The sequence below is a fragment of the Dipteris shenzhenensis genome, chromosome 11 (genome assembly GCF_047967505.1).
Source record: "Dipteris shenzhenensis isolate YYH24624 ecotype China chromosome 11, Dip_SZ_1.0, whole genome shotgun sequence".
NCBI lineage: Eukaryota > Viridiplantae > Streptophyta > Polypodiopsida > Gleicheniales > Dipteridaceae > Dipteris > Dipteris shenzhenensis.
This window is the reverse complement of record NC_141606.1, coordinates 39,422,539-39,436,992: the sequence shown is the minus strand read 5'-3', so window position 1 is coordinate 39,436,992 and position 14,454 is coordinate 39,422,539. Positions and strand designations below refer to the sequence as shown.

General features: G+C 41.7%; 1 protein-coding gene across 1 annotated transcript in view; it reads right to left on the bottom strand.

Moving 5' to 3' along the window:
* Positions 1–10,178, bottom strand: part of LOC147897006 (short integuments 2, mitochondrial-like) — a 55,471-nt gene extending 45,293 nt beyond the window's left edge. The window contains exons 1-5 of the mRNA XM_087381419.1: positions 10,117–10,178; positions 9,760–9,949; positions 9,570–9,674; positions 1,496–1,573; positions 1,253–1,385 (exon numbers count right to left, since the gene is read on the bottom strand). Coding sequence (XP_087237545.1) covers positions 1,253–1,385; positions 1,496–1,573; positions 9,570–9,674; positions 9,760–9,949; positions 10,117–10,169 — 559 coding nt within the window. The 5' untranslated portion in view covers positions 10,170–10,178. The remainder of the gene's footprint in view (positions 1–1,252; positions 1,386–1,495; positions 1,574–9,569; positions 9,675–9,759; positions 9,950–10,116) is intronic.
* Positions 10,179–14,454: the final 4,276 nt, after the last annotated feature.

Below are 14,454 nucleotides of genomic sequence, written 5' to 3'. Positions count from 1 at the left end.
ACATCAGAGGTACAAGACAGTTTGGGATAGAATACAGAGGAAGTCATCCACGGTTGCATGGACACTGTGACAGTGACTATGTCAGAGATCATGAGACCAGGAGATCGACACAGGGATATGCATTTTTCCTTGGTCAAGGTGCTATATCATGGTTGTCAAACAAACAGCCAACTGTTCTTTGTCTTCGACTGAAGCAGAATATAGAGCACTCACTACAAGTGCATGTGAGGCTATATGGCTCAGAAGACTATTGTCAGAAACAAATTACTTTGATGAGTCAAAGCCAACAACAATATACTGTGATAATCAATTGGCTCAAGCATTGGCCAAGAATCCAGTACATCACTCCAGGACAAAGCACATTGATGTCAGAGAGCACTTCATCAGAGAAAGAGTGTTACTTGGTGACATCACACTGCAGCATTGTGATAGCAAAGAGAATCTTTACCAAACCACTCGGTAAAGAGCTATTCGAGAAACACCGACTAGCTCTTGGTTTGACGCACAGGAAGGACATTCTATTAAAGGGGTGTGATGGAATGTAATGCTCAGTCCTTCTTCGATTCCCTAGAATCATCATCTTGAGAGAAGGCCTACTTCATGATGTTAATCTTGAGGGAAGGTGTTGAGAGTTCACGCTCAACATCATGTGATCACGTGTGCATAGCACCATCACGTGATCATATGTGCATAGCACTAACCTTATAGAGTGCTATAAAGGAAAGGGTTAGATCCCCTAATCCTAACCCTAAATGGGTTTGTATATATTCTATTTTTTCAACTAAATCTAGTATACTGTTAGTCATTTGTGGTGTGCTCCCTAGCTGTGCCCTCTCTCCTCATCTCCACTCTTCTCCTCTCCTCTCTTTATATTTTGTCAGAGCCAATATAACAAAACCCTAGGGCAAAGTGCCCTAGCTGGACTAAGTTTCCTAACTGTCCTAAGTGGTGCATGTACTAACTGTACCAACTTGAACTGACCTAACTAAATGTAACTAGGCCTACAAGGCACATACCAAGGAATGAGTGGCACCTATGAATAGCCCATAGAATGGCCTACAATTTTTGTATATCCAATGTTCTACTTATGGGTATGCTTAATTAGAGCAGTTTCACCCACCTCGTGCCAATCTGAGACATATTGCCCATCTTCATAAAAAATGAAGTAACAATTCTCTATGCTTGCATTCTCTATCTTTCCCACAAGCACACACAGCTTTTTTAAACAAAGTTTAGAGAAAACCATACCAACCAGAATGGCCCAAGGTGTGCAATCCATTGATAATCGCTGATTTCCCAACATTGGGAATGCCAACTACCATGATCAACAATGTTGGTCTCTTTTCAATGAGGTCCTTGAGATTATGACGGATCTCATGAAGAACCTGCTTAAAATGGGCACAAACATGTTGAAAGGCAATCTGGCAAACCCATCACGATTGGACACTAACATGATAAAGCACAACATAAAGTGAAAAGGCATGGTTAGCTTCACCAATTTGACAGAGTCTTTGTTGTGTGCATTCATAAAAACAACTGCTTCGTTATTCGCCTCAAAATGATCCTTCCATTTCTGCAGCAAATATAACAAAATGTGAAAAATGAGAACATTGAAAAATATTATGCACTCTTACATATTACATATACATAAGATAATTCTATCAAGAGGAGGAAAAATCAATGAACTCTTTGTTTTAATTTAAACATATCCAATATTCAATGTATTAAAATACTTGTGCATCACAAGATATAGACAGATGACACCTCCTCTACTAGACACAAATGGTACCTCTTGTTCGAGAGAAACCTACAATGTTATGAAAGATTTTAAACCCCCTATATTCAATGAAGAAGAACAATAGAGGAATAAAAATGCCACTAATATGTTTATCCAAAAATAGCAAGACCTACATTGATTGAAAATACCCCACCGTATGGAGGCTAGTCTGTCTATTGGCAGTAAAGCTTACAAATGGTGCATGAGCCTCGGCCCACAAGGAAAATGATAAAACCCTAGGACATGGAGTGGGTTTGAACAAGCTTTCCTGAAAGAATTTCTAACCAAGAATGCACTGGAGCGAGTGTGGGAGACATGGGATCACTACACAATGGATAGAAATCCCTTAAACCAATAGATTGCTAACTATAGAAGGTGTTTAGCAAGGAGGAGATGCATTTGGGGTTTTGCCTCAGGACGACAAATTGGATGGAGCTAACTACCCTTTGTGGAGTTTTTATGGTCAAAAATCTGTTCAAATATGTTAGCGGGGATGAGCTTCGTCACGTAGATATTGCACCTGCCAGACCTATCAAAGGAGGGCAGCTAATTGTACAACCTTCAGCTCCCACACAAGATCAGAGGAGGTGGGATTCACGAGATGCTCAATGGGCTTTTCTTGTGTGTAATTATGATGCTAGACAGGACGTTGCATCACTCAGTTTGGCTGAAACTTGAGATGCTATGCGGTACTTTGATAGTGGTACATCTAGGCACATTACTTCTTAGAGGGACTTATTTGAGGTTTGCAGCCTGTTCCAGTTGGCAAGAAGCTGTCCAATGCCAACACTTCTTATCTTGTGAAAGGAGTTGGGAAGATAATGGAACTGATTTGTGTCTTCCAAATGTACTTTATGTGCTAGGGATTAAGAAGAATCTTCTTTCAATTTCCTCTTGTGGGAAAAGAGGTTATCCTTTCACCTTTGAGGATGACAAGTGTATAGTCAAGGACCGTGAGGATTTTTAAATGATCACCACCGGCACTTTGTACCAGAGTTATACCAGCTGGACAGATTTGACACCATATCTACTCCTACCATGAAAGAGGCAGAGTTAGGGCACACCAGATTTGGGCATCTGAACTATGCGAGTTTACAACTATTGCAAATGGTACTGCATATGCCTTTGCAAGAATCACCTCCTAGAATATATGTGAGGGATGCATTTTGGGCAAAACGCATTGGAATGCTTTACATAAGAATAGATCAATCAGAGCTGGCAAGAAATTACAGCTCAATCACAACGATGTATGTGGTCCATGAGGACACCCTCACTTCGGAAGCATCTTTATGTTGTGACATTCAGTTATAATTACTCCAGATTTGCTTTATGTGGTTTCAGTATTTTGTTGCAAAGTTCAAAATGAAACAGGTTGCAAAGTGCAAACCATTCATACAGGTCGAGGGGGGAAATATATGTCTGAGGTATACTTAAATGACAAATGCCATACACATCTCAGTAAAACGGTGTTGCTGAGAGAAAAAATAGGTCTCTAATGGAGATGGCCAGATGCATGATCAAAGCAAAGGAGTTGCCACACAAGTTCTGGATGGAGGCAATCATGTGCACTACACAATGTTCTAAACAGATGTCCCATAGAAGCTATGGTATGACAAGAAATCCAAAGTGGACTACCTTAGGGTGTTGGCAAATAAAAGATAAGGCTGTCAAGTGCATTTTTGTTGACCATAGCAATGAGAGTAAAAATTACCACCTCTACAATCCTTTGACACACAGGATTTTTGTCGGTAGTGTTGTGGTGTTTGATGAAAACTCCAATCAGTCCATTACTTTGTAAAACAGCTGCAGACAGATTCGCATGATGCCACTAACAGTCGACAGTAGTTCAGAACAGCCAGTGAAATTCAGCAAATGCAAAATGAACAGCAGCATGCGGATGCCCCAAAATAGGTCAATGATCAGCCCAATATTCAGGATGATACAGAACAAATCATCAGGGAAGAGAGAACAGCAACTCATGAAGCTAGTCAATCCCCCAGGTGGATGATTCAAACTATCCAGGATAGAAGTTCCGGTGATGCACAGCATTAAAATAGTGGCTATGATTGTAGGCAGCCTACAAGTGGAAGTTGTTTCTTTCTTGGCAGCTCATGCATATCTTGCTTGAACAAGAAGCAAGCCACTGCCGTCACCTCCTTATGTAAAGCTGAGTACCGGACAGCCTTCACAACAACAGTTGAGTACCTATTGCTCAGGAGATTGTTGGGGGACCTTCATGGAAGTTTGCAGGCACCCAATCCTATACTCAATGACAGTTAGAGTGCTATTGCAATGGCACAAAAACTTGTGTTTCATGCTCTCATGGGACAGATTGAGATACACCATCTCTATGTTTGAGAGAGATTACATGCAAGAGAGATCAGCCTGATCTGTTATCCTACACATGCCAATGTTCATATCTATTCACCAATTATCACAGAAAAGTTTGAAGTTTTTCGCAAAGCTTTAAGATTGATACCCTATAGTGATTTGATCTACTTTCCTGTACATGTTCACAACGCCACTACACTAGGGATTTGTTAGATTATGAGTAGTGCGGTGTGAACTGTAGGATCGTCCCCAGAAACAATATTCCACAAATGCTTTGCAACAGGAATATGTTTCATGAGATAAGACCACATCGGATAGTTGGTGCCATCCAACTTATCATCTTCACGAAGAACACCAAATAAATCTTGATTGTTCCCAGCCATAGCAAATGTGATACCCTGAAAGAGACCTGAAAACCCAAAAGCCTCAAGGCTATCACTGCAAAAAGCTGGCTGTCCAAAAATGACAGCAAATATCCGCAAATGACCCAAATCAAAGGGCAAATGCAGATCTGACCCAAATGTAACTGTGGCAGGCAATGTTCACTGCAAAAACAGCAAATCTGGCAAAAGCACCAAATTTAATGAGGGCAAATAGGCCAAAAACAGGGCAAATGCAGAAAAGCCCCAAATTTTGCTGAAATTTTTGCAAATGTGACCCAATGTATGATAATTTGACTCAATGTCCTGCAAAAGTGACTCAATGTCCTACAATCTGACCCAATGTACTGCAAACAAACAAGAGATTGCAAACCAAACTCCAGAGTCCCAATGTTCTTGCAAGAAATTGCAACCAAAGAAGGTGAAAAGAACTGGAAGCCCCAAAAAAAATACCAATGTCCTGAATATGACCTTGTACGTGCAAAACCTATACGGAGATCTCGAAAGAAGTACTAGCTGTACGGACATCTCAAGTACAATGTACAGTGACTGTACGGATCAAGTACACCGTACAATGTATGGTATACGGCTGAAGTATGGAGCTTTGAAGTATGGCTGAAGTACGGAGGCTCCCACGTGCAGGTACGACGTGTAGTACGGACAAGTACGTAGTGCAGGTACAAATCAGTTACTAGACCTTCCGTACGCCTGTACGAAAGATGTACGACAATGTAGGTACTGATGTACGAAACGCATTTACTCTGTACAACGGCGCAAGTACAGACATACGACGCAAGTGTAACAAGTACTATGTACGGAATATACCACGCAAATACGTACGGAGGTAAGCGCAGATACGTACGGTGGCGCAGACTGTATGCAGGTACGTTGTACGATGGCGCAGGTGCAGCAATATACGACGGGTGTACGGGCAGCTGGTACGGACTGTACGGAAAGGGTGCGCAGGAAGAAGATGTGGGCTCTGATACCACAGGGGGTACTACTCTTGATGCCTCATCCTCTAGCACTCCTGCTCCTGCTCTTCCAACTCATGAACAGCCAAGATGGGATGCAAGAGATGCAAATGCACATTCATGTATTGCTTTATCATGCAAGAGAATCATTATTCCACACATCCGGTCTTGCAAGACAGCAAAGGATGCTTGGGACAAATTGGCTTCTCTTTATCAGATTCGCAATGAAGCACGTGTTGCACGTTTGAGAAGGCAATTACACGAAGTCAATATGAATGAAGGTGACTCTATGGATGCATACCTAACAAAGGTCAAGGACCTTATGGAACAACTTGCAAGCATTGATGAGGTGGTGCCAAATTCACAGCTTGTCAGTACCACACTGAATGGACTGCCAGATACATATCAAGGGTTTGCTACAACCCTTGGTTTTCAGAATAGTCCCACAGAACCCACTCTTTATGTCCGTGGGAGTGGATCTCATTTTTTAGTGCTGAGTTTATATGGGGATGATATGCTCATCACGGGCCCAGATACTCAGCAAATTGCAGCTTTCAAGACTGATTTGCAGCAGGTCTTTGAAATGTCACACATGGGACAGCTCCATTATTATTTGGGCATTCAGTTTGCTCATGTTGAGGGGGGTATCATGATGTCTCAGTCCAAGTATATTGGACAGCTCCTTGATCGTTTTCAGTTTGAGGATTGCAAGCCAATCTCTACTCCAATGGACCCTAGCTTCAAATTCTCAGCTCATAATGGGAGCCCACCATGTGATATCACTCTTTATCAGCAGGCTGTTGGATGCCTTATTTATTTATGTCACACCAGACCTGACTTACAGTATGCAGTATCTCAGCTCAGCAGATTCATGCACATGCCCAGTTCACAGCATTGGCAGGCAGTGAAGAGAGTCTTCAGATATCTCAGAGGCACTCAGGATTTAGCCCTCTTCTATGGTGATCAGGGTTCACTTACCATGCATGCTTACACGGATAGTGACTGGGGAGGATGTTCCGACACATACTGGCAATTGTTTTTTGCTTGGCAATTCATGTATCTCTTGGCTCAGCAAGAAGCAACCAACAGTTGCCACATCTAGCTGTGAGGCTGAGTACAGGGAAGCTTTCACCGCTACAATAGAGTGTGTTTGGCTTCGACTGTTACTTACAGATCTTGGTATTCGCCAGACATCCTCCACTATTGTCTATACTGACAGCCAGAGTGCTTTGGCCATTGCGCGTAACCCAGTGTTTCATGCGCATACCAAGCATATTGAAGTTCACTATCATTATGGCACTTCCTCGTCCCAAGTTCAAAGTCCTCCAACAAGCTTTACACTTGGTTCCCTTTGTTACATGATCTGACATCCCTTGTACATTCATAGGTGGCTATATCCTTTTGGATGAACATGTGCCACCATGACCAAAAAATACCAGGTATTCTGAGACGTTTCTAGAGTACTTCAGCCCATCCCATGGAGGGGGGTTTGTAGGCCATCTCCTGGTGGTTCTAGTGATGCCCTATAGGCCATGGTATGTGCCTTGTGGGCATAAATAGAGGCACTTGTAGTGTTAGTGCCTTTTAGGCCACATAGGACACTTAGTCCTATGTGACACCTAGGACACTTAGTCCTAGGTCTAGGTACAAGTACCTTGTACTCTCTATTTTTTCATTATCCAAGATTGACGTGATGGCTAAGACTCTATCGACTCTTTGCACCTTGCTCTCTCTCTATCATCTAACGATCCTACATGAACAGACCCTCAGGGTCCCTAGGGTTAGTATTCAGGTTTTGGTGTTCTCCGCTCACCCCCATTCCCAAACACAATTGTAGCTTGAATGACGAAAATCTAGAGTACTTTTGCTTAGCCCTTCACCATTCACATCCAAACGAATATATATATATATATATATATACCTTTGTAAGACTCAAATTTAGATTTTTTGTTGTTTTAAAGTCCAAAAATCTACACAGAAAATAAAAGAGAAAATGAAACCGAAGAAAAAAGAGGTAACAAATGGAACTTGATATGAAGACCTTTGTATAAATAGATGTGTGGGTGCACGGATAGAGCATATGTTTATAATGTGATCTACACCCACCATTGGGTGCTCAGGATATCGGTGGGACGAGTAATCCCTACAATGTGTGATGGACTGTCATGAGATTGGCCCTGCACTATTAAGTTTTTTGTTATTAGAGGATGCGTTTAAGCATGTTCCTTCGTTCATCTAGATATATACATTAATCTCCCACATGTCTTCCAATCAGACAACAGCATTGAAATGTCGTACAAATGAAACTCGATATGAAGACCTTTGTATAAATAGATCATGGATAGAACATATGTTTATAATGTGATCTACACCCACCACTGGGTGCTGAGGATGTCGGTGGGATGACTAATCCCTATAATGTGTGATGGACTGTCATGAGATTGGCCCTGCACTATTAAGTTTTTTGTTATTACAGGATGCATTTAAGCATGTTCCTCCGTTCACATCCAAATGAAACTTGATATGAAGACCTTTGTATAAATAGATGCGTGGGTGCATGGATAGAGCATATGTTTATAATGTGATCTACACCCACCACTGGGTGCTGAGGATGTCACTGGGACAAGTAATCCCTACAATGTGTGATGGACTGTCATGAGATTGGCCTTGCACTAATAAGTTTTTTGTTATTAGGGGATGCGTTTAAGCAGGTTCCTCCGTTCATCTAGATATATACATTAATCTCCCACACATCTTCCAATCAGACAACTGCATTGAAAAGTTGTCCACACAATAGAGGGCTAATTGTCCCTTTGCCTTCATTGGAAAACATCCAAGAACCTTGTGGTTGATGTACCCTTCAAATCTACCTATGAGACCGCATTGGTAGGAGACTTTTCTGGAAGTTAGAGACAAAATCCCCCCATCCCAAAACACACACATGCATGCATGCGCATACACACAATTTATTAATTTTGTTCAATATTTCCCTTAAGATAGTGAGATTGATCACATTGTCAGACTGCCCCCCGGGAATTCTCAGCCACTGTTTCTTGCAGATTTCATGTGCAAGACACATATATGTTTCCTTCAAGATTGTAGCACCTTGGACATGTTTCATCCATGCTTGCTATTAATAAACTGCTGCAGATTAATGTTTCATGACCTGCCTTAAATTTTCTAGCTCCTCTTACAAGGACCATCAAAAGGACATCATGACCATACAATGGGAACCATGTTGCCTAAGGCTGGATTAATATTGCCCTTCTTGCCTCCCATAGGCTTCAATGATAATTTCCAAGTCCTCAATATACACACGCTCATACCCATGGGCCTCCCAAAAAATGGCAATGCTATTATGCTACCCATTAATCTAGTGCTGCAAAGGAGCCCAAGTTGAAGCTCTTGCGATGCAGATGACCCACATGTCATAAGAAGTGGCTTGAAAGCCGCAAAGAGAACACAGTCTCTGAAGCCTTAACTCCACCTGAAAGAAGAGCCTAAACGCTTATGTCGTCATTCAAAAGTACTAGACAAAACGCACACCAGAAAACCTGAAATACCATAAAGAAATATAGACCATCACTAAAGCCTGATGGCATCCTCAAACGGATTTGGAGAAGAAAATCCAATGCCACTGAGATTTTTCAGCATACCAGATTAAAGAACAAAACATAACATTTGTTCCTTTTGAATAGGGAGCAGAAATTTACAGGCACCCCGATAAAAAGGTTCCCATTCCAAACAATTGTGTCCTTGTTAAAGATTGTCTCTTTGGCAAAAGATGGGACAATGTTTCTCAAACAAAGAATTTAGGGGCAGGGGAAATAAGTTTGTTGCCTGTCAAACAATACTTGTATCCGCACACCTTGTAACGATGTTTCACATCAGGGAAACTCTCTCAGTCTTGCATGCATTCTAGACGTTACCGACTGAATAACATCTGCAGTGAAAAAGTAGAAGGTTTGCACAAAGCTTGGCCAGGGCGGGAAAATCAGTCATGTCTTCTATTCTTTATTTTTCCACGACATTCACCTTCATGTCTCTTTGAAATAACTAAATTCTAGGTGTTAGTTATGCAATACTACATTGCAAATGCTAGCTTACCGGGACCATATTTGGGTTGGCCAAGTCCGCTTTATTAAAAATGATGAGACGCCTCTTCCTCGATAAGAGCGCTTGAAAATCTTCGTTCGCAGAAGAGTAGGGTAACTGTCAAGAACAGCATCATTTAATAGAGCTTCAAACACTTCCAACTTCCGTCACCTGTAAGGCACATCGAGAAAAAAAAACACACCCGAGCGTCTCGAACTTCTAAGACGAGGTCAATGAGACGAAGACGTTCTCGAATGGAACGAGTTGCGCTTGCCATGTGTCCAGGGTACCAATTGATTGGCACGGTGCCAGCTTTGGAAGCAAGCTTCACTAGAACTTTGGGAATGCCTGCCATGTCTGAAGGCCCGCATTCCAGAGACGAGCAAATTGAGCTGAAACAGGATACAAAAATTATCTCCTCGTTTACAATGAATGAATGGCAGCTCGAAAGGCAGACACCTCCGATCGATAACTCTTTAGCCAGTTTTAAACACAAACAAAGTTTGAAATTTTATACGTTTTAGGTGGAGAAGAATAAATTTTTGTTGGCTGTTGTTACCCAAAAACGCAAATTAGGTGTTTAGCCCGATTTGTTAATTTGTGGATTTTCATGGCCTTCCCATTGCGCTCCCCAAGCCCGGCTCCACGGCACATGGGTCTATTGCTTCCTCATGGCTTTTTGTGCTCCATGCATGCAGCTAATGCACCTCCACGTGTCGTCTACGCCGATGCCTCTTTCGTTGCCTCGTCGACTTGGCAGTGCTACACGTCTTTTTTCTCCCATGATGTCCTCCGTCCATGCCTAGAGGTGCATGTCCTCCGCAAGTATGGGCGCCGCTTCCTGGACATGCTATTACAGTGTTGGGCAGCCTCTTCGTTGCAACATATAATGTTCGTGCATGCCTACATGACTTGGTAGGATACGTGAGCCGAGGCATTGTGTTTGTATGTTGAGACTGCTGCAGAACTGCATCATCGTTGCCATATGTAGTTTTGATGAGGAGCAGCAAGCATCCAGTGATTCCATGGACACTAGTACTGGCCAGTTTGAGAAAGGTATACCGCGCCTTTGAAGTTTGGGTATTCATTCATTTCAGTATTCATTTTTATGTTTTCAAGCTTCGTTTTCTCCTTCCTTTTCGAATTCATGTTTCTGCTTCTCTGGAGATATGATGAGCATGGCGAAACCCCGTCTAGGGTGAAGAGGCGATGTCCCGTTATCGTGGTAATTGTTGATGTTCTTTCGTTCATCTTATCTCAATAAGTTAGTACAACAATTGTTTGTTGGTCTGCGTTTCTTATGGATTATGTTGTACAGGTCGTGGAAAATTCTACCACTAAGCGAGCAAGGGAAGCTATTGCGGAAGGAAAAAAGGAGGTTGTTTATGGCTAAGGTGGAGCACAAGAAATAAATAACGAAGGTGATCTCTCTTTGTTTGATCACTCTAATTTTTCGTAGGGGTTCTCAACTTGCGGCCACTAATACTGAATTGCTTGTCACTCCTGCTAGGCTAGTCTGAGTCTTTCTTCGCTTCTCTTCTTTACTCGCCAATTCAACATTCGTTCTCTATCTTCTACTAAATCATGCAAGTCTGTGGGATTCTTTCCTTCTCTGCAACCTCTCCTGCTTTTTGGTTTTCCAATCTTCAATTGTTTTCCCTGTCTACCAGAGCTTTTGCTTTTCATATAGCCTTGCTCAACTAGTGCAAGCTGCTCTTCAACATACAAGTGGACTATCTCTCTAAACCCTTGTGCTTCTTAGCGTTCATTCGATGATGGACACCTCCCTCGGTATGTATAGGTAGACTTGTTACAATTGGAGTTTGTTTCAACGGCCCTCTCCAACAAAACTCCATGATCCAAGGTTCATAAGGTTGTACATGGTCCATTCACACCTTGTGACTATTGTGAAAGGTCCTCCTCATGCAACTTTTTGTAGACAAACTCCTATGTTGCCTAGCACAAGTTGTCAAAGGTCCTTATCACGTGTCTTGCTTCCTACTACAGTAGCGTATCGCTTGTTCTTCTCTCATGGACCTTCTGCTGTTCAAACTCGACTTCTAGGTTTTCATCATGCACTTTGTGTGCTCATGCACTATTGGATTAATTGTTCGAAATTTCCATACAAGTTGAAAGAGGCAACATTTGTGAATCTTTTCATGAACTTACAAATGGCGAGGCACTCTTCTGCTTTTAGGTTTTCTTGACATGGTGTTTCCGTTTCACGCCATTTCGTAACAAAATATGCCCATGTTGGCTTGACATTCTACAGTGGTGTTGAATGATAGTGTGTGCTATGACATGAAGTTAGGGGTAATAAACTTCACACACCTCTTCACTTCCTGCTGCTTTCAAATTGAGTGATACAGATATTCATCACTGGGAAGGTGACATTAAAAAGAAGCTTTTATACCAAGAGACCACACCATACTATCATCTCTTAGATGGGAAACATCCCACGTGATGTTGTACTCAAGCATGGGGAGAATGAAAGGATCAACGGAGGCCATAATCTCAGCAAGCCGGTCTGCGCCAAAGAGAAGAACGATATGTTGTTGAAAGAAGATCTTGTAGCTCAACATGACATAAACTTATATATATCGAGGAGTTTGAAGGGGATGATTGGGTCGGATGGGTAGGTTCCACGAAAACATTGCACCTCCTTCATAGATACCTTTACAATTACCTCAAAACACTTTCCAAAATATCATAAGACACAGAGACCCATAACTTTCAGTAGAGACATGATATCAAATATTCAAATACATATTGAGATGCACCTTGAAATGGGCTTCGCTCTGATATAAGTTTCATATGAAACAGAGAAGCGGTCGAAAAGATATGAGCAGTTTACTAGACGGGGGTAAAAACTGTCTCCATGCTTAGACTTCATCAACGATCCAAGTCCCATAGAGGTCGCCTAGGAGGGAAGAAAGAGCCCCCTTTGTGGCTTGGGAAATAGATAAACCATGTATGTGCAATGAGCAGCCGAATAGACAACAATTCTGAGCACTTTGGAAGAGAAAGCGATGGGAAAAAAAGGAAAGAGACACTCAAGAGAGAGAACCTGAAGTGACCTTCATTACCAATAGAGTGAGACTCCACTCTAATGCAACTCAAAATACTACAAACACAAGGGAGAAGAAGAGGTTTCATATGTACAAGAGGGAGCGGAAGCTCCAAGACTACTCATACAGAGAGAATGAACTAGAGAGAGATGGACTCAAGAGTCTACATAAGAGAATATCCACAAGAGGGAGAGAAGGCTCATGGAAGAGGCTTGAGGAGACTAGAGCTACATCAACATGAGGCCTAATGGTGGAAGAGATGATGAACAAGGGAGAGGAGGGCTCCTTTTATAGAGACTTTGTCACCCTCCTTCACCCATTTACAATTGGTGCCTGTAAATTCCTTTCCCCATCAATCACATAAGCCCATAAGTCAGCATCCATGTCCTTTTTGGCTACTCTTGCCATGTGTCCCATCAAAAGATGCTCAAGACTCTTAAAATATTGAGAAAGTCAAGAGTCTCCCCACATGGAGCCCATAGGGACCCTCTCTTTTCCATATGTCCACATCCTCCTTATTCCACATAGGAATTTTAGAAGGATTCCTCTTGACTCCACACTCCTCCACATGCCTTCCACACGCTTGGCATGTGGCCTCCCTTATATTATTGGAACACATGGACATGAGCCCACCTCTTTATATGACTCACTCTTCCTATTTTCTAAAAACCCCATAATATCCCATACACAAATAAGTCTCACCCCATACCAAGGTATTTATCATTCATACACATGGTATTTACAATGATCCATGCTGTTGCAGCCGAACAAGCTTACATTGAAGGTGATTTTTTGTTTATAATCGCTTTTTCTTTAGACAGTTTGAGTGTGCATAGTCTTTGTTGGCCAATCCAAAAAGGGGTATGCGACAAAGGTTGTCTTCTGTGGATGCAATGAAGGATAGAGATGGAGATGGGACCACCATTTGTCAAGGAGATCGCAAATGATTAGTTTTTAGGAACTATTGAATTACTAAATGGATTGATGCTTTTGTGGTTCAAATATATATTTGCAAACATGGAGCACAACACCCTCGTTAAACTAATAATTTTTATTTGGGTTTGCACACGAACAAACAATTGTTGCCTTTGTTTTTTTCATTCCAAAACTTTATGTTGCACAACGAAGCATAAGAATGTTATTGTTGGATACTTTACCATAAATTAGTTGCTTTCAACAATTACTAGACCAGGCTAGTTGTGGGAAAACATTGTTTTAGCGGTGCTAAGCAAAGCAAAGTTTACTTATCATTATTTATTTAAAATTTTCATTAAGCTCAAGCTTATCACATAAGATAAAAAATGCACTCAGAACAATCAGTTTAATGCAACACACAATCCAAACATTGAAGCGCAAGAAGTCAATGCATTAGTCCCCGTAGAGTTAGGAATAGCTCATCCCAACAACCTCCCGATTTTACCCATAGATTCATTGTCGGAGTATGTGCCCTATCGATTTGCTTGCGAAGGAAGAGTTTTGGCGAAATATGGCACGTTCAAAGCTCGAGGTGTCCCTTACCTTATCTTCATGCGAGCCAACTTGACAAATGCACAATGTTGTGAGACAATCACACTCCATGTTTGAAATGCATATGGGTTGCAATTAAGGGATGTGCTACAAGTTGATAGCTTTTTTTTGAAGGTGTTATATCTTTTGTTCTTGAGAAATCGATAAGAATACATGCACCATGGGCAACAAACCAGGTAGAAACAACAAAAGCTTCATTTACATAATTGATGGAGACAATAGCATTTGTTGTAAAGGTATACCTCCATGGGCCACCGTCAGATTAAATCATTGTCGTGGACGGCGGGCCAAATGTTGAAGAT